At 42.7% G+C, this 26,405-nt stretch overlaps 1 protein-coding gene across 1 annotated transcript in view; it reads right to left on the bottom strand.

Annotated features, from left to right (window-relative positions):
- The window catches only part of KIAA1549 (KIAA1549 ortholog), a 90,612-nt gene extending 67,624 nt beyond the window's left edge, over positions 1–22,988 (bottom strand). The window contains exons 1-8 of the mRNA XM_032643814.1: positions 20,246–22,988; positions 19,053–19,141; positions 17,579–17,756; positions 15,591–15,721; positions 13,208–13,391; positions 11,998–12,057; positions 10,648–10,796; positions 936–1,113 (exon numbers count right to left, since the gene is read on the bottom strand). Coding sequence (XP_032499705.1) covers positions 936–1,113; positions 10,648–10,796; positions 11,998–12,057; positions 13,208–13,391; positions 15,591–15,721; positions 17,579–17,756; positions 19,053–19,141; positions 20,246–22,988 — 3,712 coding nt within the window. The remainder of the gene's footprint in view (positions 1–935; positions 1,114–10,647; positions 10,797–11,997; positions 12,058–13,207; positions 13,392–15,590; positions 15,722–17,578; positions 17,757–19,052; positions 19,142–20,245) is intronic.
- Between the last annotated feature and the right edge of the window lie 3,417 nt (positions 22,989–26,405).

Genomic DNA, 26,405 nt, shown 5'->3' with positions numbered 1-26,405 from the left:
TTTCCAGGGTCAAGTATAGCTCTTACAAAGGACATTCCATCATGGAGGATAATTTCAAAGCTGTCATTTGTTAAAAACTGCCTTCATCGCCGAAGTTTCTCGGGAGTTTTTCAACACTCTCTGATGCTAAATGCCTTCTAAACATTTAGTTATCCCTTTACTGTTGGGAGCAAGTTTCTCTGAGCTCTTACAAGGATTGCTCCCAGGATTATAAAGGAAAAACACCCACATCAAAATAGTAGTCTAATTCATAAAGGTATATTTAGAGAAATATACTCTTCCATGCCTCTCCTTTTCAATTTTAAATACCCAAAATCTATGAGTTGGGGAACAACGGCACTGAGAGTAGCCATTGCCAGGGGAGCAGGAGCCTAGACTCTTCCAACAATAATAAAGAAATACCAAAATACCTCTTTCTAAATTATGAGTGATAGGAGGACAGGGTGGGAGAGAAACAGGATTGAAAAGGGTAAGAATCAAGGACTTCTTTGTGTTAAAAGACCCAGAAGGAAGCCAATAAATGCAGAGGGCACCTCCCAGCTTCCTGCGTGACCCACTGTCCCCATCAACATTCAAAATATGACATGTAAGAGTTTGGAATATATACAGAGAAAACACATTATTTTACCTAAGACAAAAATTTTTTTAAATAGTACAGGAGGAGGGGAAAATTATTAAAGTTAACTCAAGCTACTAAAACTCACTATAACACTATGAATATAAAATGCTGGGTAGGAAAAAGAACAGCGAATGCTACAACTGCATGCAATCAAAATAAAGAAGGTCTTGGCAAATTAATTTTAATGACTGACCTCTTATATCTACTACGCAAACATAAGAATGCTTTAAATTCAGAGTTTATTGTCAGAAAAAGACTGGCTTTTGACCCCAGCACAGCACAGATGACTGTGAGGGGCCACACCTCACGCACTTACGTTGGGCAACAGCTCCTTGAATTCGGTAACCCAAGATGATGGCTGCTCTCTGGATATCTATCTTGTTAATCAGATCTGAAGACTTGACTGCACTGAGTCTTTCTCCATCTTGATCCTCCACAAAGTAGATGAGCTGCACGGGATTATCATCTCCCTCGAGCCTTGACACATTTACCACCTGAAAGATAACAGAAACTATTAGCATTTTAGAAGCTCATGTTTCCAGACACCCTTTCTTGGGGCACTCAATCTTGACTGTGTTACTCAGGATTTATTCCTATCCCTAATAAGGTCATTACACCATTCCAGATCCCAGAATGCCCAGGACGCTCTCTTGATGGGAGTAACAGTCAAAGTGAAAGTTCCTCTGTGCAGAAAAACAAATGTGCTTTGTCTTGCTCGAAGTCTTCTCTGAGACAAAGGGGCAAGCAGGGTACAGAGAACATACCAAGTCCAGCCTAGAATAGCCATCAACCAGCTCCAACAGGTCATGGGAGGGCACTGTTGTCCTCCCAACATCAACCATAACAGTTAGGTACATCCCTGGTTCTCTGAAACTATTGATGGTTCTAGCCAATCCTTTCTCAAATCTATTAGCATTTTCTCCCTGTTCTTCTAGGGCAGGGTTTCTCAACCTTAGTACTATTGCCATTTTTGATCCAGATAATTCTTTGATGTGGGGGACTATCCCAAGTATAGTAGAATGTTTAGCAGCATCTCTGCCCTCTACTCCCTCAATGCCAGTAGCAACAGCCATGCCCTTCCTCACCAGTTGTGACAACCAAAAATGTCTCCAGACACTGCCAAATGTACCCTGGGGGGGCAAAGTCATCCCCAGTTGAGAACCACTGCTCTTGAAATAATAAATATCGTAAATTCTTTAATATTCCACTCCCAAAAAGGGATAGATCATCTAGACAGGAATCAATAAGCAAACAGCAGATGTGAACAATGCTATAGACCAAATGAACCTAACAAACATATAGAACATTCTATCCAGTAGCAACACAATACACATTCTTCTCACATGCACATGGAACATTTTCTAGGGCAGATCATATGTTAGGCCACAAAACAAGTCTCAACAATTCGAAAAAGACAGAAATTATATCAAGTATCTTTTCTGACCACAACGGTATGAAACTAGAATCAGTAATAGGAGGAAAGCTGGAAAATTCACCAATACTTGGAAATTAAACAACACACTCCTGAACAACCAGTGAACAACAACAACAACAAAAAAAATCAAAAGGGAAATTTTAAAAATATCTTGAGACAAATTAAAATGGAAACACAACATATCAAAACTTACAGGATGCAGCAAAAGCACTTAAAAGAGGAAAGTTTACAGCTATAAATGAAATCAAGAAAAAAGAAAGATCTCAAATAAATAACCTAACATTACACCTCAAGAAACTAGAAAAAGAAGAACAAACTTAGCCCAAAGTTAGCAGCAGGGAGGAAATAATAAAGACTAGCATGGAAATAAATGAAATAGAGAATAGGAAAATAATAGAAGAGATTAACAAAACTAAGATGCAGTTCTTTGAAAAGATAAACAAAATTGACAATTTAGTTAGACTAACCAATAAAGAGAGATAGGACTCAAAAACTATAAATGAAAGAGAAGACATTACATCAGATACCACAGAAATACAAAGGATCAAAAGAGACTATTATGAACATCACATGCCAACAAATTTGACAACCTAGAAGAAATGGATAAATTCCTGGCCATACACACTCTACCAAGACTGGATCATGATGAAATAGGAAATCTGAACAGACCAATAATAAGGAAATTAAATCAGTAATCACAAACTTCCCAGCAAAGAAAATCCCAGGACCAGACGGTTTCACTGATGAATTCTACCAAACATTTAAAGAATTAATGCCAATCCTCAAAATTTTCCTAAAAATTGAAGAGGCGGAAACCCTCTCAAATTCATTTTATGACACTAACATTACCTTAATACCAAAGCCAGGTAAAGACACTGTAAAAAAAGAAAACTACAGGCCAATATCTCTAAGGAATACAGATGCAAAAATTCTCAACAAAACATTAGCAAATCAAATTCAACAGCATATTATAAGTATCACGTACCATGATCAAGTGAGATTCAACAACATATGCAAATCAATAAATTGATACATCACATTAATAAATGAAAGATAAAAACCAAATGATCATATCAATAGATGCAAAAAAAGCATTTGACAAAATTCAACATCCATTCACGATAAAAACTCTCAACAAATTGAGTACAGAAGGAACATACCTCTACATAGAAAAGGCCATATATGACAAACCCACAGCTAACATTGTACTCAATGGTAAAAGGTTGAAAGCTTTTCCTTTATGATCAGGAATAAGATGAGACCGTCCACTCTCACTATTCCTATTCAACACATTACTAGAAATCCTAGCCAGAGCAATCAGGCAAGAAAAAGAAATAAAAGGCATCCAAATTGAAAAGGAAGAAGTAAAACCATCTCTGTTTGCAGATGACATGATCTTATATCTAGAAAACCCTAAAGACTCCACCAAAACACTATCAGAATGAGTAAGTAAATTCAGTAAAGTTGCAGGATATAAAATAAACATACAGAAATCAGTTGTATTTCTATACACTAATAACAAAGTATCTGAAAAAGAAACAAACAGTCCCACTCACAATAGCCTCAAAAAAAAAAAACTATTTAGGAATAAATTTAACCAAGGAGATAAAGATCTGTATACTGAAATCTATAAGACATGATGAAAGAAACTGAAGAACACACAAATAAATGAAAATACATCCCATGTTCATGGATCAAAAGAATTAATAAGGTTAAAATGTCCATACTATCCAAAGCTATCTATAGATTCAATGCAATCCCTATCAAAATTCCAATGGCATTTTTTTACAGAAATAAACAATCCTAAAATTCATATGGAACCACAAAAGACCCTGGTGACTAAGGAGCCAAGAATAATCAATGGGGAAAAGATAGTCTCTTCAATAAATGTTGTTGAGGGCTTCCCTGGTGGCGCAGTGGTTGAGAGTCCGCCTGCCGATGCAGGGGACGCGGGTTCGTGCCCCGGTCCGGGAAGATCCCACATGCCGCGAAGCGGCTAGGCCCGTGAGCCATGGCCGCTGAGCCTGCGCGTCCGGAGCCTGTGCTCCGCAACGGGAGAGGCCACAGCAGTGAGAGGCCCGCGTACCTCAAAAAAAAGAGGCCCGCGTACCGCAAAAAAAAAAAACAAAAAAAAAAAAACAATAAATGTTGTTGAGAAAACTAGATATTCACATCCAAAAGAATGAAATTGGATACCATCTTACTCACAAAAATTAACTCCAAATGGAAACACCTAAAACCATAAAACTCCTACAGGAAAATAAATGGCAAAAGCTCCTTGACATTCGTCTTGGCAATGATTTTTTGGATAAGACACCCAAAGCACAAGCAACAAAGCAAAAATAAACAAATGGGACTACATCAAACTAAAAAGCTTTTGTACAGCAAAAGAAACAATCAACAAAATGACGAGACAACCTATGAAATGGGAGAAAACATTTATAAATCATTATTTGATGAGGGGTTAATATCCAAAATATATTAAGGAACTCATATAACTCAATAGCAAAAAAAAAAAAAATCTGAGTAACATATGGGCATAGGATCTGAACAGACATTTTTCCAAAGATATAGAAATGGCCAACAGGTACATGAAAAGGTACTCAACATCACTAATTATCAGGGAAATGCAAATCAAAACCACGGTGAGATATCACCTCACACCTTTCAGAATGGCTATTATCAAAAGGACAGGAGATAAGTGGTGGTGAGGATGTAGAGAAAAGGGAATCCTCGTGCACTGTCGGTGGAAATGTAAACTGGTACAGCCTCTATGGAAAACAGTATGGAGGTTCCTCAAAAACTTAAAACTAGAACTAGCATATGGACCAACGATTCCACTTTTGGGATTTCCAAAGGAAATGAAATCACTATCTTGAAAACATATCTGCACCCCACGTTCACTGTAACATTATTTACAACAGGCAGGACATGGAAAAAAACCTAACTGTCCATCTATGGACACATGGATAAAGAAAATGTGGTATGATACATAATACATACCCACATGTACACACACAATGGAGTATTATTCATCCATAAAAAAGAAGAAAATCCTGTCATTTGCAGCTACATAGGATGAACCTTGGAGGCGTTATGCTAAGTGAAATAAGTCCAACAGAAAAAGACAAATACTGTATGATCTCACACAAATGTGGAATCTAAAAAAGCCAAACTCACAGAAAGAGTGTACTGGTGGTTGCCAGGGGTGGAGAGTAAGGGAAATGGATGATGGCGGTCAAAGGGGGTACACTTCCAGCCATAAAGTTCTGGGTATCTGAAGTACAGCATGGTGACTATAGTTAACAATACTGTATTGCATACTTGAAATCTGCTGACAGTAGATCTTAAAAGTTCTCACCACACACACACACAAAAGATAACTATGTGAGCGATGGATATGTTATCTTATTGTGGTAATCATTTCACAATATATACATATATCAAATCATCACACTGTACACTTTATTTATTATTTTTTTTAAGATGTTGGGGGTAGGAGTTTATTAATTAATTAATTTATTTTTGGTTGTGTTGGGTCTTCGTTTCTGTGTGAGGGCTTTCTCTAGTTGTGGCGAGTGGGGGCCACTCTTCATCGCCGTGTGCGGGCCTCTCACTGTCGCAGCCTCTCTTGTTGCAGAGCAAAGGCTCCAGACGCGCAGGCTCAGTAGTTGTGGCTCACGGGCTTAGTTGCTCCATGGCATGTGGGATCCTCCCAGACCAGGGCTCGAACCCATGTCCCCTGCATTACCACGCAGACTCTCAACCACTGCACCACCAGGGAAGCCCCACACACTGTACACTTTAAACTTACACAATGTTATATGTCAATTACATCACAATCAAGCTGGAAAAAATTTCATAAATTCATAATCTGCTGGGTCAAACAGTACTCTGATTTGTCCCAAAATTTACATCCCTCTGGTGTTAACAGTGAAGTACTCTATTTTTTATTTTTTTTCATTTTAACATCTTTATTGGAGTATAATTGCTTTACAATGGTATGTTAGTTTCAGCTTCACAACAAAATGAATCAGTTATATATATACATATGTTCCCATATCTCTTCCCGCTTGCGTCTCCCTCCCTCCCACCCTCCCTATCCCACCCCTCCAGGCGGTCACAAAGCACCAAGCTGATCTCCCTGTGCTATGCGGCTGCTTCCCACTAGCTATCTACCTTACGTTTGGTAGTGTATATATGTCCATGCCTCTCTCTCGCTTTGTCACAGTTTACCCTTCCCCCTCCCCATAGCCTAAAGTCCATTCTCTAGTAAGTCTGTGTCTTTATTCCTGTTTCACCCCTAGGTTTTTCATGACATTTTTTTCCCTTAAATTCCATATATATGAGTTAGCATACGGTATTTGTCTCTCTCTTTCTGACTTACTTCACTCTGTATGACAGACTCTAGGTCTATCCACCTCATTACAAATAGCTCAATTTCGTTTCTTTTTATGGCTGAGTAATATTCCATTGTATATATGTGCCACATCTTCTTTATCCATTCATCCAATGATGGACACTTAGGTTGTTTCCATCTCTGGGCTACTATAAATAGACCTGCAATGAACATTTTGGTACATGACTCTTTTTGAATTATGGTTTTCTCAGGGTATATGCCCAGTAGTGGGATTGCTGGGTCGTATGGTAGTTCTGTTTTTAGTTTTTTAAGGAACCTCCATACTGTTCTCCATAGTGGCTGTATCAATTTACATTTCCACCAACAGTGCAAGAGGGTTCCCTTTTCTCCGCACCCTTTCCGGCATTTATTGTTTGTAGATTTTTTGATGATGGCCATTCTGACTGGTGTGAGATGATATCTCATTGTAGTTTTGATTTACATTTCTCTAATGATTAGTGATGTTGAGCATTCTTTCATGTGTTTGTTGGCAGTCTGTATATCTTCTTTGGAGAAATGTCTATTTAGGTCTTCTGCCCATTTTTGGATTGGGTTGTTTGTTTTTTTGTTATTAAGCTGCATGAGCTGCTTATAAATTTTGCAGATTAATCCTTTGTCAGTTGCTTCATTTGCAAATATTTTCTCCCATTCTGAGGGTTGTCTTTTGGTCTTCTTTATGGTTTCCTTTGCTGTGCAAAAGCTTTTAAGTTTCATTAGGTCCCATTTGTTTATTTTTGTTTTTATTTCCAATTCTCTAGGAGGTGGGTCAAAAAGGACCTTGAACAGTGAAGTACTCTTACATTAGTACCTTAGAATCTAGTACACTCGATATATCACTGTTTTGCATAAATATAGCTTTCTATTTTGTTGCTATTTCTCTTAGTAATATGCAACAACTTTATGGCCCCTTTTAGACTGCAGCAAAATGGTGGACTGACGTTCTGAGAGAAAGATCAACGATAACTCCAAGCCCTCTATTTTGTACACGTAATTTGAATGTTTGGTCTCTACATTTGCCATTGGCAAAATGCAGCTGCTACTTTTCTAGCCACATGTACAGAACTGTAATAGTGCCCTGTGCTCTGGACATAGCTGCTGGCCTCCTTCTTTACCACTGGGAACTTTTGGCGAATCAACTATTTCATGATTTCATTGTGAACGCCTACTTCCAGATCATGTATAAAGATCCTTAACACAGGTCCAAACTCTCATCCCTGGAGAATCTGTTCTTTTTTTTTTTTGCGGTATGCAGGTCTCTCACTGTTGTGGCCTCTCCCGCTGCGGAGCACAGGCTCCGGACCCCAGACTCAGCGGCCATGGCTCACGGGCCTAGCCGCTCGGCAGCATGTGGGATCTTCCCGGACCGGGGCATGAACCCGTGTCCCCTGCATCGGCAGGTGGACTCTCAACCACTGTGCCACCAGGGAAGCCCTGTTCTTTACAACTCTATATCTTGATAACGGCTCGCCCATCCAGCCCTCTGTTTGCTGTTTCTAGGCTAGTTCCTTGACCACTTCTGCTCCCTAACCACCTACTTCTTTCCCTGGAACTGTGCTGCAGTGGTTAATTTCTATTAGCCTTCAGAATGGAATACTATAAAGGGCTACTAAAAAGCAATAGATTATATCCACCTGTCCCTCTACCTACATGCCTATTTATTCCATTTTAAAGTTCTGATAAGTTTTAGAAATGCTTCTTCTTGCAGAAACCATATACCCAAATATCCAGTGATAGCCACCTTGAGTAAAGATTCTAGGGACTTCCCTGGTGGTTCAGTGGCTAAGACTCCACGCTCCCAAAGCAGGCGGCCCGGGTTAGATCCCTGGTCAGGGAACTAGATCTCACATGGCACAACTAAGACTCAACACAGCCAAATAAATAAATACTTTTTTAAAAAAATTCTATAAGCTTCTCCAATCTGAAAGTAACAGTCAGTAAAATCTAATCCCAGCATCCTTTCTAGATGACTTTTCATCAGATTCATATATAGAATCCACAAAACCATGGTATAATGGAGTCATCATTTGGGGCAATATTTTCAATTTCCTTTTTTTTTTTTGCACTACGCGGGCCTCTCACTGCTGCGGCCTCTCCTGTTGTGGAGCACAGGCTCCGGACACGCAGGCCCATCGGCCGTGGCTCACGGGCCCAGCCACTCTGAAGCATGTGGGATCTTCCCGGACCGGGGCACGAACCCGCATCCCCTGCATTGGCAGGCGGACTCTCAACCACTGCGCCACCAGGGAAGCCCTCAATTTCATTTTTTAAAATATTTTCTGATTAAAATCACATGTTCACTATACAAACTATATGTTCATTGGAGAAATTTTGAAAAACGTGAAAAATAACTATAAAGAATAAAACAAAAATCACCTGCAATTCAATCAAAGAAAATCATTGTAAGCATTTTAGCATATTTCCTCCTGTCATTTTTTTCATGATTTGTATATTAATATTTGGATATACTGCACACTTTTTTTTTTTTGCGGTACACGGGCCTCTCACTGTTGTGGCCTCTCTCGCCACAGAGCACAGGCTCCGGATGTGCAGGCTCAGCGGCCATGGCTCACGGGCCCAGCCGCTCCGCGGCATGTGGGATCCTCCCAGACCGGGGCACGAACCTGTGTCCCCTGCATCGGCAGGCGGACTCTCAACCGCTGCGCCACCAGGGAAGCCCCTGCACACATTCTTTTGTAGCCTCTCTTTACTTGAGCTTTTTTCTATATTCCCTCACTAATTAAAAAAAAAAACTGATAATGGGATTTTCCAACATATAAAGATTTCACTACAATTTTTTTGCCCATTCTCCAATTGCTGGACATTAGGTTGTTCCAATACTTTCACTTTTATCCACTATGTTTTGATGAAGAGTCCGGTACTGTTGTACATAAATTCTTATCTACATCTTCGTGCTTGGTCATTCTAAAGGGGAAGAGACGTAGGGAACGGTTTCTAAGCAATCCATCAGATGGCACAGTTAGTCTGGGATGGCTTAGTTAACTTCCATGAATCCCGCATTTCTATCTCAGGGAACTTGCAGAACTAACCAAGCATCTCATTCTGTAGTTTTATGGTACTCTGTAACTGTTTTATGTGCAGAAATTAACCTCCACCCAGACCTTGAGCTCTGTGAAGCCAGAGCTCCTAAATAAAGCAAGGCTTTTGTAATTCATTTTCATTTTTATTCTCAGTTTTATAGTTATTTGTTTAATATCGCTCTCAATTTTTTAATGAGTTTTTAAATTCCCCTATATTCTACTGCATCCGGCAAAGGAACTATTATAGAAACCTAACAACCACCTTTCTGGGAGGGAGAATAAAGAGCAACACTTACAGGGGAAAACTTGGTAAAAGGGTTGAGGGATGATGATGATGTCAGCTCTCCACAAACTGCCCAGCTCCCCTACCCAGTGTCAGCTTCACATCTCTCTCTCTAAAGCCTCTAAACCACCAACCTCCCCACCCCTGCACACCAGAGTTTCACCCTGGCTCCCTGTCTCTGAAAGGCCATAGCTCTAAATATCCCCTTTTCCTAGCTCTACAAGTCAGCATTTGGTAAAGAAAAAAATCCAAAATAGTGTAATTCACATGGAGATGGGAAGAAATTAAAGCCCAACCTCCAGCTCTCTCTGAGTGTGTGCATTTTTAAAGGGGTCACTTTGGGATTCAAATGAATCTGTCATTTGTAACTTTCTGCCAGTTTACATAGTGAAGGCAATTTGGGTAACATGAGACAAGCAGGGCTGGCAGGAGGCAGAGAGGACAGAGTGCCAGAATAGAGGGCAGAACATTTTCCTCTTTCCGGCCTCTCAAGGTCTCTTCCAGCTGAACGACTTGTCTCTATGACGCTATCAATAATGCCTACCATTCCATAAAACTGACTACGTTTCTGGTAATTAAAAAACTACTCTTTGAAAACTCAGGTCCTCCAATGGTACGGCAACCCACTTACATATTCTTTTGTTGTGGCCCCCACAAGGCCATTTGCTGTACGGACCCTTACTAAGGACTCGGGAAACATCTGTCTAGACTCCAGTGGAACTGAAATGCTGACACATTCAGTGGCTGCCTATGATAGCAATCAGTCTATTTGGCAGCATTTTCTCCTGGCATTTTCCACTTGCATGAAGATACAGCCCATTTTTAGACGGCTCTCTCTCCTTCCCCTCCCTACTCCTTTGGCCTTCTTCTTACCTGTACCATGCTGTTCCCGGCAGCGATGGTAGCCCTTCTCCACATCCGCCTTCTGGTGGAAACTTCGCTGAGCAGCTGGGCCAGTTTGCGCTCCATCTCAGCTTGAAACACTTCATTCTGGAGCTGCTTCTCAACAACACCCAGGAGGACTACATTTAAGGTGAAACACACACAGGCCCCAAAACGAGTTAGCAGTGGAGAGAAAAGGATGTGTACACAAGAGAAATTAACGCAGGATTACTGTAAAATGCCAGTTCCCAGAGAGGAGACATTAAAAGGGGAAAGAGGCAAGCTGAACGGGGTGCGGGAGAGTCCAGGGAGGGTAGCCCACAGGTCTTATCTCTAAAGTTTACAAAGACCGGTGGCCAGAAGTCCCAGGAGCTCGGCAGTTCGGGAGCTTTGCAGCTCAGAGCTCCTACACAAGATCAAACGTTCTGTCTGCACGTATTGCAAAATTTCTGGAAATGGTTTGAGTTCATATCTTATCTTGACTCAAAATTTAGACTCATTAACTGACTCGAGATAAGGAGGCCTGTCTTCAGACATCTAGGTTATCTAAACAGACAACATCTTGTCAGCCTTTACAGGAGAAAAAAGCTTGTGCTTTCCAGCCAGAACTGGCTCAAATCCCCTGTGAGATAGGACCACGGGCAAGTCACTTAACCACTATGAAAATTATCTGGAAAATAAGGCCACTGTACCATGCAAAGAGGTGGAGCCTTTATATGCGATGTTGTATGTGAAGCAACGAGAGCTGGCAGGGTCCGGGAACCTGTCAGTGGTGACTATCCCCACTCTACAAGTTTCCTCCCCACGACCAGTTGCTTACTCATTGTGCTGCTTACATGCTGGGTACCCGCTGAGCATCCAACTGTCTTTTACACTTCTGCATACCAAGTTAGAAAGCCTTTATTTGCAATGCCATAGCTATAAATATCTGACCCAGGCCCACAAGACTTTAAAACATGCTTCTTATTGGCTCACCAAGTTACCTTATTTGTCCTTATAAAACCAGACATATGAGGCTTTTAGGGAAAAAAAGAGATCCTTGCTTCAGAACCTTGTCCTATTCTGGTCAGAAGATGGTCAATTCCTGTTAGACTTTGCCCTGAACTTGATGTATGAATTTTAAAGAAAGCCAGTCCTTTTTGTGCCGTAACTCAGTGGGACACGTTCCCACAGCCAAATTTGAATCCCTTTCTCATTCATTCTTTGCCAAGAATCTAAGGTACATTTTGCCCTGAATTTAGGACTCAGAAACAGGAAAGGCAGTATCCTTCTCAATACCCCCCCGCCCAACAGACTTCTCACTCTTACAGTTCCCAAAAACATTACGTAAGTTAAACATACCTGTTCTTACCCAAGAGGACTTCAACAACTGCGATAAGTTAAGCTGTGGGTACTGGAAGGCTACAAAAAGGAAAGGGTGAGAAAGGGAGAAAGATACGTAAAAAACCTGTCTGCAACAGTCAGAAAGATGAGTGTTCTAGGGAGCGCTGCGTAAGTCACAGCACACTGCCTCTCCTATACCAATTAGCTCTGCCTATGGAAGAACAAAGTGTCAGGCTGGGGGGAAGGCAGGGTCAGTGGGAGGGTCCTGAGCACCTTAGTCTCCGGGAGAAAGAGGGAGAAATAGAAAGAAAGGGCTTACTCAAGTAACACGATGGGACACTACTTCACAGACAGCTCACCCGTAAGCTTTTTCAAGGGAAATGTCATTGTTCCAGAGCAATGAATTTTTCACGCCGTGCACCTCAGAGCCCTGGAATTTCCCAGCAATGACTCAGACAGGGTAAAGTGACAATCTTCTATCACTGCAAGTTGCTATTTGTAAATAACCATTTTACCCCTGTCTACTTTTGCATTTTACAAGTTATTCCTTTCCATTTAATTAACAGTACACGAAAATACGACAAGAACCATTAAACCTTCTGGCCGCTCCATTCTGAAAAAGATTTTGATATCTTTTTTGCCTGACTTCAACTCTGGAATCTACTGTATTTGGGGTGGAATCTACTGTATTTTTAAACGTTTTGAAGCAAACGTTTCCCCTACCTCCACTCCATTTGTACTGTGAATTAAATCGCTTCCACCAGGAAGGAAGGTTTTGTTTGTTTTCATTTCTGTTTCTTTTTTCTTTTTAAGTGTACACACAGTGAACCCCACTCCTTCTGGTGTACAGTTTTATGGGTTTTGACAAATGCATGGACGTGTGGAACCACCACCACAATAAAAATACAAGAATTCTCATCACCGCCCCCCCCCCCCCCCCCGAAAATTGCTTTCCTCACATCCTTCACCCCTGGAAACCACAAATCTGTTCTCAGTCTCTCTGGTTTCACCTTTTTCAGAACCGGTATAATCTTTGATAGCGCCCTTGGCTCTCTAAAGAGAATAATAAAGCAAGCCCAGTGGGAGAGGAGGGTTCTGGAGGCCCACCCTGGCATGATCTGAGAAGCTCCAATTTATATTCCAGATTTCTGTTAGCTATTTTACTTGAAAAGAAGAGGTCCACCCACACAAGCACTCGCGGCCGCGTCCCCAGGAGAGCAGCACTCACGTTCGGCCACCTGCAGCACTGGGTATCCCAGGTAGAAACTGAACTCCACCACGCTCAAGTTCCTTAGCATTTCGCTCACTTCAGACCCATTCAGAAACCCCTGCGAGCCTTTGACAGCAAAGACAATGTTCACTGGGCCCCGGCGAGGAGCCAGCCTTGAAGACCCCACAGTGATATTCAAGATCTGAAAGAAAGAAATCAGAATAAGCTTCTAAAATAAATTAAAATGTCTAGCCAAAAGCCTGACTATGATTTTGCTCTCACAATTTCCCTCACCAAGTTCTTTTTAAAGGAGCTTTTTTTGTATGTGTGTGGTACGCGGGCCTCTCACTGCTGTGGCCTCTCCCGTTGCGGAGCACAGGCTCTGGACGCGCAGGCTCAGCGGCCACGGCTCATGGGCCCAGCCGCTCTGCGGCATGTGGGACCTTCCCAGACCGGGGCACGAACCCGTGTCCCCTGCATCGGCAGGCGGACTCTCAACCACTGTGCCACCAGGGAAGCCCTAAAGGTGCATTTTTAAAGGAAGAGTAATTGGCTTCACAACCAGGTTCCCTTTTGTAATACTCTTAAACCCTTAGTGTATTGAAAACGTTTTTTACATTAAGTGGGGAACTGAGCACATGTATTTATAGTCCCTCCCCTTTTCTTTCCCACCCCAAATCCCACTGAAATAACAACAAGATGAACAAAGGGTAATAAATCCACAACAGCACTGAGAATGGAAGAAAACCAGAGATTCTGTCAAATTACTGAAAGATGGAGAGAGGGTGGGATCATGTTGATACAAACCAGAACGGAGGGAACCGAGACCCCAAACACACACAGGCACAGACCACAGTAGACTGAGAGTGGTCTCCCTCAGGGGCCCCAGGAGGCCTCCAGGGCAGAGATCTGCAGGAGCTGAGACCCTGATCCGGGTCACTAATTAAACACTGAGTGCCAACAGCTGAGTCGGTTGTCTCCCTCCCTTCTCCCTTCCAACTTCACACCCAGGCCAACTCAGAAGTGCTAGCAGCTCCACCTTCACCCCAGGAGCCCGAAGAACCTCTGCCTGAGGAAGATGAGCTCCCTGCCTAAGAGGACAGAAGACCCCGTGTGGCATGGTCCCCTAGGCAGGAAGGTGGGTGGAGTTAACCGCAGTGCACACAAGAGACAGAGAAAGAAAGAGAGTGAAAGAAAGAGGAGCTCTGCCATGAAAAACACACTAACTCACTCCATCCCCAGGGTACAGCCTCCTCATCTCACACGGCAGGCAGGGGTGCCCACGGTGGCCGTCCATGACCACACATTGCCTGGTACCCAGGGCTCCAATGAATCCTCCCATCAGGAGACAAGGCTTATGTAGACACAGACTCTACAGCTGAAGTGGAAAGATGAACAAGGTGCCAAAACTAACCACCTGCTTCCTCATTCCTAGAGACAGCCACCAATAGTCTACAGGTGATTACAGAAACCTAACAGCACCAAAGTCAAGGACCAAGATCAACACAGAACAATGGCAAAGAATGCAGAGCAGAGACAACTTAGTACACGGAAGACAACGTATTAAAAATACTAATTAATGTCTCCAGAAACGTTCAAGGAAATATTGTATCATCATTCAAGATAAGCCTGGATCGTAACACGAAAGGCTGCAATGAAAAAAGAGCAAATAAAAATGAAAAAACAATGACGGCTAAAAGAAAATTCAATAGAGGGATTGAATAACATAATGAACACATCTGAAGACTAAATTAATAACTTAGAGGACAAGGTTTAGAAATCTGTTAAAATAGGGAATTTTAAAAAGAAATGGAAAAAATAAGAAATAGGGAGGGTGAATCCAGGATCACCAAAATCTACTTAAAATGAATTTGAGAAAGAGAGAACAAAGAATATGGAGGGATAAATATCAAAGAAATGTAAAAACATCAGCAGTTTCCACGTAATACCTACAAAACCTATCCTTTGATTCGTAGCTGTATTCTGTTTTTAGAGTGAAGAACTGCATTTCATGGTGTTCCATGAAACGAAATTCCATAATATGAAACGCTAGTGTATTTAGGCATTGCCCCCATTGGATATTTAAGTTGATACTTAAAGTTGATATTTAAGTTCTTTTCTGGAACATTCTTGCATTTCCTACATGGGCTCGTCTCTCTTCAGCTCACCGTATCTGAACTCCCTGGTTATTGGGCTCCTCTACAATGTTCAAATATACTTAGCCTATTCATGCTCTGTGGACTCGATGCCATGGAAAGAGATGATTTCTAATCCATGTGAACTAAATCTCCTCTGCTGGAGGGAATTAGTAAGAGGTAAGTATGTCTTAAACAAAACATTATGAAACTAGCTCCTCTCTAAAAGATAAAGCATCTTGTTCTGCATTCAGTGCTATTCTCACCTGCACTGTGAGGTTATACGTCCCCTGGTGGTGTTTTCTCACTTCAGAGAGAGCTGTCATCAGGCCTTTCTCGATGCGCTGGGTGAAGTTGCAGAAGCCCGTATCCACACTCTGAGGCACAAACTGCAGTACTGAAAAGGACAGTATCACAGTCCCATGAACAAGGTGTTTCTTTAGTATTAAGTAACGAGGAGAGGGGCAAAATAGTGTGTAAATCAATGAACTCTGATCCACAGTACAGGATCAAGTACTATGATGTGTTATTAGTTTTTAATTGAGATATAGTTGATGTACATTATTATATACGTTTCAGGTGTATAACACAGTGATTCACAATTTTTTAAGGTAATACTCCATCCATAGTTATTATAAAATATTGGCTATATTCCCTGTATTGTACAATATATCCTTGAAGCTTATTTACTTTATACATAGTAGTTTGTACCTCTTAATCCCCTACCCCTATATTGCCCCTCCCCCCTTGCCTCTCTCAACTAGTAACCACTAGTTTGTTCTCTATGAGTGTGTTTCTTGTTATATTCACTAGCTTGTTTTATTTTTTAGATTCCACATATAAGTGATATCATACAGTATTTGTCTTTGTCTGACATATTTCACTTAGTATAATACACTCTAAGTCCATCCATGTTGCTACAAATGGCAAACTTTTCATTCTTTTTTCATTCTTTTTTTATGGCTGAGTAGTATCCCATTGTGTGTGTGTGTGTGTGTGTGTGTGTGTGTGTGTGTACCACATCTTCTTTATCCATTCATCTGTTGAGGGGCACTTGGGTTGTTTCCATATCTTGCCAACTATAAATAATGCTGCTATGAACACTGGGGTGCATGTATCTTTTCAAATTAGTGCTTTCTTTTTTTTTTTGAATACATACCCAAGAGTGGAACTGCTGGGTCATATGGTAGTTCTATTTTTAGTTTCTTGAGAAACCTTCATTCTGTTTTCCATAGTGGCTGCACCAATTTACATTCCTACCAACAGTGTACGAGGGTCTATGATGTGTTATTTATATGTATCATATCATGGAAATGTAGCAAGCCAACTGTACCAAATGACTACACGCAAGGTGAAGGTGACTTGTATCATTTTAAAATGGAAAAATATCTAAGATAATAATTGGAGCATCAAAAGATGCAACACTGAAACATTTCAAATAGAAATAAATTCATTAGAGATGAATTCTTAAGTATTTATGGGTGAAACGACATGATACCTGGTATTGTTTTAAAACACTCTAGCTTCCTCAAAAAAAGTTTGTGTGAGATACATGAAACAAAATTGGGAAAATGCTGATAATTTTTAAAGTTTGTACGGGAATGGATGGGCTAAATATGGTATTCTCTCTACTTCTGTATATGTTTAAAAACATCCATAATAAAAAGTTAAATGAGGGGACTTCCCTGGCGGTCCAGGTTAAGACTCCACGCTTCCACTGCAGGGGGCATGGGTTCGATCCCTGATCGGGGAACTAAGATGCCACATGCAGTTCAGCACGGCCAAAAAAAAAAAGTTAAATGACATTGAGGAATCACTGTTAATTTTAGGGGGTGTGATAATGATATTGTGGACATATGTATGTGTATGTATGCATGGATATGTATGTATGTGCATATGTTATGTGTGTGTATATATGTTTAATAGTCTTATCTTTTAGAGGCATAGGCTGAAATATTTATGAATGAGATGACATGATGCCATATCAAAATGACATGAGAGGAGGGAGTGTCGATGGGGGGGTAGATGTAACAGAAGTGGCTAGGAGTTGAAAATTGTTGAAGCCATACAATGAGTACCTGGGATGCATTAAACTATTCTGTGTACTTTTGTATATGCTGGAAATTCTCCATAATTATGAAGTTTTTTGAAATTTAACAAATTTTAACATAATCCTCCCCAAATTATTTTGAAACACAAAAAATAAAGTGAAATTCTATTTACAAATCATAATAACTATGCTCAATTTTCTTACCCGTTTGAACTTGGAATCTGGACTCTGGCATAAGGAAGGAGGGTTTCACAGCCAAGATTAAAGGAGTCTGGTCACGAACAAGTTTACTATTTATAAGTACATTTATGACTGATATTGCTGTGTAAACGAACGGACCAGATGTTACCAGAAAAGTGAAGTCAGCGAACAGTTCATAAACCTATGAAAATAAAAAATGCAAAAGATGATAATTATTAAATTTGAGGGTACCATAATTCAAACTTAAATCATACTGAGTAGAAAAATAATAAAGTTTAAAAAATAAATAGTTTTAAATGAAGGGGTATTGCTTCAGAGATAATTAAAATTTTATTTTAGTTATGCCTCTTACTTATCTGTCAACTTTCTCAAAAACAGCACAAAATTACAAGAGCAAGGACAGTGCAAAAGAAGAGTCAATAATATGAACTGAATAAGGAACTAAGGAGAATTCAAGGTGTTTTACTGTACTTACCCCGCATAAAAAGGAGCACTTACTCTACTAAGTAGAGCTGTCCAAGAGAAACATGTGAGGCACATATGCAATTTTTAAATTTCTAGTGGCCACATTAAAAAAAATAAAAAGAAACAGGTGGGGGCTTCCCTGGTGGCACAGTGGTTGGGAGTCCGCCTGCCGATGCAGGGGACGCGGGTTCGTGCCCCGGTCCGGGAGGATCCCACATGCCGCGGAGCAGCTGGGCCCGTGAGCCATGGCCGCTGGGTCTGCATGTCCAGAGCTTGTGCTCCGCGGCGGGAGAGGCCACAGCAGTGAGGGGCCCGTGTACCGCAAAAAAAAAAAAAAAAAAAAAAAAAGAAACAGGTGAAATTAATTTTAAAAACATTTTACTTAAGCCAATATATCTGACATGTCATTTCAACTGCAGGCAATGCAAAAAATTATTGAGCTATTTTACATTCCTTTTTGCACTAAGTCTTTGAAATCTGGTGTGTATTTTGCACTGACAGCACATCTCACTTGGAACAAGCCCCATTTCACATGCTCGACAGCCACACGTGGCTCATGGCTCTGCTCGGGATGGTGCAGGCCTAGAGCAGGGCTTTCTGAGCTTATCAGGAGAGACAAGGCACCAGCAGACGTCCAGCAAAAAACATCTAGAAATCTATCTCTATCTCACTCGATGTACAGAAACACACATACGCACTCACTCTAAACTCTAATCCAAGCCCTTCCATGTAAATAAAGGGAAGCGAGATCATTAGGTCATCACCCCAAACTCTGGTCTTAGAGCCCTTTGTTCCAGCTCTGCCAGCACATCCCCATGACGGACTAAACCTGGCCTCAACTGGGGTCAGAAGGGGCTTCCCTGGAGAAGCAATGTTTGAGCAGAGATCCAAAGGATGAGTAGGTGTCCACCAGGAGAAGGGAGGGGAGAGAGGAAAGCAAATGTCCCACTCCCGTTATGATGTGCATTCGACTCGGACTCCCCCACCAGACTTCCATGCCGCAGGCACCCACCTTGAGCTCCACCACACGGTTGAAGTGGCTCCTCAACACCTCTTTGATGGACATAATGATGTACTCCTGCACAGCTCTGCGGGCCAGCACTGCAAATCAGCTCAGTGTCATTATGAACAGGCAGAGGACCGACGGCCCTCCCTGGTCTCAGCATGGAGGAAAAAGACCCAGGGCATTCTCCTCCCTCCTCCCCTCCACCTTCCCTGTCCGTCCGCTGCATTCCTGCTCCACCTCTCCTGCCACCTTCTCCCCCTTCTTCCTTCCTGTCCCCCATCCCCATCGACACCAATACACAGAGCCAGGTTACTGATCAGCCACATGCCGTACTTAAGTACATATTAACAGGGCACCGACTTCATGCGCAGCTTGCCACTCCTCAGGAGGAACAAGTGGGAGAGCCTGATCAAGGGGCCACAGTCACCAGACTTGTTCAGACATGACATCAGAGGTATCCCAGCTTCAAGTGACTAAAGCAGCCGGCAGCTGCAAGGGAAGCTGCTGCCTGTCGGCTGGTGCCTCGGGCTGCAGGCTGGGGAGAAGGTTGAAGGCTGTGACCCAATTCACAGGATGCTGAGCCACTCCACGTTCCTCTGCTCCAAGTGACATTTACAGGACTATATGAGAACAAAGGGGCCCCTCCCTCCCAGGAAAAGTCAGAACAGTAAATGAGTAAGAAATTGCAATGGTGGCCCTTACACATTTGCCCAACTAACTGCTTGAACGAAACGTGAAGGCGTTTTGCTTTACCCGTGTCATCTACGCATCCAATGGGTTACGAGCTCCAAAGACAAACATCCCAGCAAACATTTCTAAGGCTCATTTAAATCTTTCCTTTGTTTTCATTGCTACTAATTTGTAATATTTTATGGACGCTTCTTATATGCTGGGCACTGGGTTAAATATTTTATATGCATTAATGCATTTAGATCTTTATAATAACCCAAAGAAGTAGGTGCCACCATCATCCCTGCTTAATAGTTGAGGAAACTGAGGCTTAGAGAAGCCTAACTGTCTAACTGTCCGGAGAACTCATGGGAGCTGGCAAAGCAGTGAGGAAGGACTACAACCCAGGAGTCGTCTGGGTCCAAAGCCTACACTCTTTGCCACGATGCCATACATCACATAAGCATTTCGTATAAACACCTTTGGAAGATCACCCCAACCCAGAGAAGTGATGTGAAGCAGGGCCTTACCAGTTGTGATCAAATAGGCATCAGGAACCGTAATATCACACACATACGGCGACTTGGTGGTGACCAGCACTGGAGTATGAACCGTCGCTTCGGGAGCGGGGGTGGTCGCGGGATGAAGGGATGGCGGGGGGAGAACCGTGCTGCCCTCGTGACGGTTCTGACCCACAGTTCTGCTGTTCAGGGTGATGTGAAGAGAATTCTCAGGGCCAGCACTGGTATCAGATGTGCTCAGTTGAGTGGAGGTGTTCCTCGGTAAATCTGTGGGTGTGAATGATGGGCCACGCGTACCACCTGGCTCTGTAGGCAGAGGCGAGCGGATCACCTCAGGAAGAAACGAGGATGCTGATGGCAGGTACCCAGTGCTGACCAGCACTGTGGTGACAGGGATGACTTCAGAGAAAGAGGGTAAGATGGACGTGGGATCGTTCATAGTACTGATACCATCATCAGAAGGTATCAGGGTTGAAAAGACAGAAGATTCAGTTAAAACGGGTGTAGTAGGAACAGCAGTCAGAAGTGATGTTAAGTGAGTTTCAGCAGTCAAAATGGGCTCAGAACTGGAGGGCACCAGTGTGGTGACTGCAGATTCATGGGACATGAGTGAAAACTCAAAATAGGAGGTAGTTGCAGTGAAAGCTGAGGTAAAATGAGCTTCGGCATCTGTGGGTGACACTGTGGGTGCTTCAGAAAACTTTGGAGAACTGGAGGGAAAGCTGGATTGTAGTGACATTTCAGAGTAACTAGGGAGAAAAGTGAAGCTGCTTAAAGGAAGATCTGAGCTTGGCCAGAGCTGAGAAAAGTCAAGGTTTGTGGAATTGGGAACAAAAAGCTGAGGTGACCGAGAACTGACAGAGTTGGTCAACGAAAGTGTCGCAACCAAGGTAGAAAATGCCTGAGAAATGAAGGTGGACAGATCACCTGACCTCGGAGACGGAGAAGCAAGTACTTCTGAAGATGGAGAGACCCAGCTGCTGAATTCCAGTGGTGGAGTGGAGAAAAAGCTGGATGTAAAATCCCAAATACTCGCACTTTCACGTTGGGAAAAACTGGCAGGTTCTCCGTCAGGAAAAAGCGAAGGCTGTGCCGACAGGTCCAAACTGTAAGACGTAAGAAGACCTGGGCCTCTGACGGCAAGCGATGGGGTGTTTTTATTTGCTGTGATGGGGAAAGAAGCGTCAAGGAGAGCACCTGGGGTGACCGAGGAAAGCACGGCTGTCACACTGGATGGCATTACTTGAGTTTCGGCGACAGAGGAGGAGGCAAAATCAGCAGCGTCAGGTGACACAGGCACAGAGAGGTGGCCCGGGGGAGGGTACATCTGTGCAGTCATCACACTACTCATTTCCCCCTCAGCTGAAATACCGGCGCTCGTTGCTGAGATTTCCACAGATGGAGAAGAGAGGGGAACCATCGGTCTTGAGGGGAAAAGTGTATGAAATTCTCGCGGGCCCTCGTCCAATTCAGAGAAGTCCACCATGACGCTGCTCGGTGGAGAGATGCTGCTCGCTTCTGAGAGGGTCAGGGACAGGGTCTCAGCACCATCCCCGGACCCCACGTCCTTCTCCGTGAGGCTCGCTGACAGCACAGGCCGAGGCGACACCGCAGCGCACGACACGCACCACGTGTACGGTCTGAACGAAGACACTGGGCTCCAGACGTGAGCGTCACCCGCACGACTTGGGACCACGGAATGGCCAGGCAGTTCTGATGCCTCACTGGAGCTGGCGGGAAGACAGGGGTTATATGAAACACCGGCTGATTGAGCAGAGAACAATCCAGACACGAGAGGAGTTGAAAACAAAGCCAAACGTGCACTGCTGCTGCCAAAGGCAAGGGCCATCTGGGACAGAGCCGCAGAGCCATGAGCGCCCGGAGAGACGGTTTCATCCAGACTTCGACCCAAAGCGGTAGTCACATCAGAGTATCTGTCTGTACCTGTGGCCAGAGCATCCTCTGGAGGCGGTGAGACCTGCCCTGACAGGGGAGGAGGCTGCCGAGTGACACCATCACGTGGCGGTCGAGGCTCGGAATACCGCGAGCTGAGGAGGGTTTCTGCGCCCTCTGCTCCTGAAGCCATGATCTCCGGCAAAGTCCTACTTGAAACATGCCCGTAAGTGTCAGTAGGATAAAACACCAAGTTCCTGCTAGGAGTTGGAATTATGCCCTTGGAAGTGGGAAAAGCTGACCGAAAAGCACTGAAATGATTGGGGGATTCAGCAGACATTGTTGGTTGTTGCACTGTGTTTTGCCAGGCTGATGTCACTTCTTCATCTTGTAAAGAAATGATGGGTAACGATGGAGTCGGCATGGAGTCTAACGTTTCTTTGAGCAGCCCTGGCAGACTGAGTGTGACGTATCGTATGGGAGAAACCACGCGAGAAGTGGTCCAGGAAGTCTCTGGCAAAAAGTTATCCATTTCATCATCATCTATGACCTCGTTGCTCGTCACTGACACATAATTTGCCACAAAGATGCTGTGATCTGCTGTACTTTGGGTCCATTTTCCTTGGTTAAAAAAGTTTGTATCAAAAGTACTGGCAGATGGAGATGATCTCACGTGGAGAGAACTGCCTTGCTGGGACCCTGGAGCGGTTTCTGTTAAGGCCACGTGTGCAGTGCTGTGCACGGTGCTTTCCCTTGGCACGAACTCCAAGGAGGATAAAGAAAGGTTGTGCTGTTCCAGAGGGAGCTCATCTACAAAGAAAATAACAGCTGAGTTTAGCTGCAAGGCAATGAAAGTCATACTGCTAACATTTTGTTTCAGATATAAAGATATCCTCAATCAACAGATATCCACTCACTGTGAACAGCCACGATTCACGGTTAGAAGTTAAACAACCAACTGGAAGTCAGAAATTGCCACAGTTCCTGTCAGCATAATACCTGCGAACAGTCGTAAATTTGAGCACTTTTACTTAAGCGTGTGTGTGTATGTGTGCGTGTACACACTGACATGTTTCTCTTACTTTCTAGCAACACCACAGAATACTATAAATGGAAGAGGCCTTAAGGGCCTGTCTTGTCTGTTCTCTCTCATTTATCACATGAGAAAGAGAGGTTCAGAGAAGGTAACTAAATCAATTACATGATCACCCGGACAGAGGTGGAGCTGGGATCTGCGCATAAGCCTGCCTTGACTCCCAAGCCCATGTCCTTTTTCTTCCATAAGAGTTGGCTCTTACGAGAAATGATCGTGACCACTCTGACAGCATCACTCACTACCCAGGGAAGAGGGTTCAGCAGTTTCCTAGTCATAAGACCTTCCACATCCAGACCTCAGACTACCTCCAGGCTCACCTCTCATCATTCCCTGCTCCACTCTCATGCCTTCCCAACTATACTCTGGCCGAATGAGCTACTCAGATTCTCTGTGGCTTGGTGTTTCGCACATTCTTCTCTCTCTGCCTGGGATGCCCTTCCCTGGCTCTCCACCTGGATTACTCCTACCGGCCCTGCAGATGCAGCACAGCCTCCCTCCTCATTACTCCAAAGCTGGGTTAGTGCCTCTCCCTACGTTCTACCTGTCACATCCCTGATCGTGCCCCACTGAAATGAACTGTCTGCTCATTATACTCTGAGATTCTTGAGGACAGAAACTGTTGATCTGTTTCCCCAGTGCCTAGCACAGTGAGTGACATATACTAAGAGCTCGATAAACATCTGTTAAGTGAATGAATACATCAATGAATGAAGGAATGGTGTCTGAGGACCAAGTTCTGATCTGTGCCAAAAGCATCCCATCATCCTCTCAAACTTTCATATTCTTCATCCTTGTGACAGCTGTCACTATCATTTAAGTGGCTTAGGTATCTCCATCTGTAATTCGGATACACTGTATAGAGAGGCAGGAAATGTGATGGCCCAGACCCCTGATGAAGGCCCAGGGCACAGGTCCTAGAGGAACACTGAAACAGAGAGCTTAGAGGGACACTGGACCAGACAGCCTGATGCTCAAGCATGACTGCAAAGTTAAAACTTACAAAACACCTAAGAAATAAGGTATTATGAAAAAGAGTCAAGAGAAACCTCCCCAAGAAGTAAAAAAAAAGAAACCCACACAAACAGTATCAGATCTGTAAAGACTTCAGATATTGGAATTATAGGATACATTTTTTTTTTTTTTTTTTTTTTTTGGTGGTATGCAGGCCTCTCACTGCTGTGGCCTCTCCCGTTGCGGAGCACAGGCTCCGGACGTGCAGCTCAGCGGCCATGGCTCACAGGCCCACCCGCTCCGTGGCATGTGGGATCTTCCCAGACCGGGGCACGAAGCCGTGTCCCCTGCATTGGCAGGTGGACACTCAACCACTGTGCCACCAGGGAAGCCCTAGGATACATTTTTGAAAGTGTGTTTAATTCATTTAAAATAATAAAGAAGGGACTGAAAACATGAGTAAGGAGCAAGAGGCTATGATGAATGGTCAGAAAGATTTGAAAAACCAAAAGAATATTTGGAAATGAACAATATAATAATTAAAATTTTTTAACTCAATATACAATATGTAATAAACAATAAACAGAAATTTAGACACAGCTGAAGAGAGATTTAGTGGACTGGGGGACAGACCTGGAAATTACTCAGAATGTAGCACAGAGAAACAAAAAGAGGAGAAATGTAAAAAAGAGAAGAGATATGAACACAGAATGAGTCCAACACATATTTGATCAAAGTTTTAAAAAACAGTAATGGAAGGAATTGGGCAGAGACAATATTCAAAGAGACAGTGCTAAGAACTGTCCAAAACAGTAGGAGACATGAATCCTTGAATTCAGGAAGACAAAGAATCCCAAACCAGGTGAATTTTTTTTTTAAATCCCATACCTACACACATGATGATACCACGGAACACCAAAGACAAAGAGAAATTGTACAGGCAGTCAGAGAAAAGGAATGGCAATCACACCATGAGGTAACTACTTCACAGAACTAGGGGCCAAATGACAATGAAATAACATCTTCAAAGTGCTGAGAGAAGACACTGACACCTAGATGTGAATAAACAGCAATACTCTCCATTTGTTAAAATAAGGACATTTTCAGGGCTTCCCTGGTGGTGCAGTGGTTGACAGTCCGCCTGCCGATGCAGGGGACACGGGTTCGTGCCCCGGTCCGGGAAGATCCCACATGCCGCGGAGCGGCTAGGCCCATGAGCCATGGCCGCTGAGCCTGCGTGTCCGGAGCCTGTGCTCCACAATGGGAGAGGCCACAACAATGACAGGCCCGCGTACCACAAAAAAAAAAAAAAAAAGGACATTTTCAGATTTAAACAAAGTGGTTATACCAACAGAAGAAGTCTTTCTAAACAAGGATACATTGATACTTCAAAAGAAAAGGTAATTATCCCAGAGGGAAGATCTGAGAAGAAACAGAGAATAAACAAATGATAAAAATATGGTTAAATCTAAACAAACATTGATGGCATAAATGAACAATAATACTACGTAATTTGTAAGGTTACAAAAGACATAACATAGAGTTAAAATAGCTTGCTACATTGCACAGAAGCTGAAATGGGGGCGTCCAGAGGAATTTGTGACTCACTAGCAGAGATGAAAATCAAGAGTTAAGACAAAATTCTATGAACAGATTTTGTGTGTATACACCAAACTCTGTAACTGGTATTTAGTCATATATTTACATAGATGAAATATTTCACGCTGGTTCCATTAGCACCTGAAAGTTACAAACTTGCAGCACATAGAAGCTGCTTACTTTATTTTTTATTGGCGTATAGTGGATTTACAATGTTGTGTTGGTTTCAGGTGTACAGCAAAGTGAATCATTCATATATATATGTATATATCCTCTTTTTTTAGATTCTTTTCCCATATAGGTCTTTACAGAGTATTGAGTAGAGTTCCCTGTGCTATACAGTAGGTCCTTATTATCTATTTTATATATAGTACTGTGTATGTGTAAATCCCAATCTCCCAATTTATCCCTCTCCCCCCTGGTAACCGTAAGTTTGTTTTTTACATCTGTAACTAGGTAAGTTCATTTGTATGCTTTTTTTAGATTCCACATATAAGTGATATCATATGATATTTGTCCTTCTCTGTCTGACTTACTTCACTCAGTATGACAATCTCTAGGTCCATCCATGTTGGTGCAAATGGCATTATTTCATTCTCTTTTATGGCTGAGTAATATTCCACTGCATAT

This window comes from Phocoena sinus, chromosome 9 (assembly GCF_008692025.1).
Source record: "Phocoena sinus isolate mPhoSin1 chromosome 9, mPhoSin1.pri, whole genome shotgun sequence".
Taxonomy (NCBI): Eukaryota; Metazoa; Chordata; class Mammalia; order Artiodactyla; family Phocoenidae; genus Phocoena; species Phocoena sinus.
The sequence above is the reverse complement of the archived record's forward strand: the minus strand, read 5'-3'. Positions and strand labels throughout refer to the sequence as shown.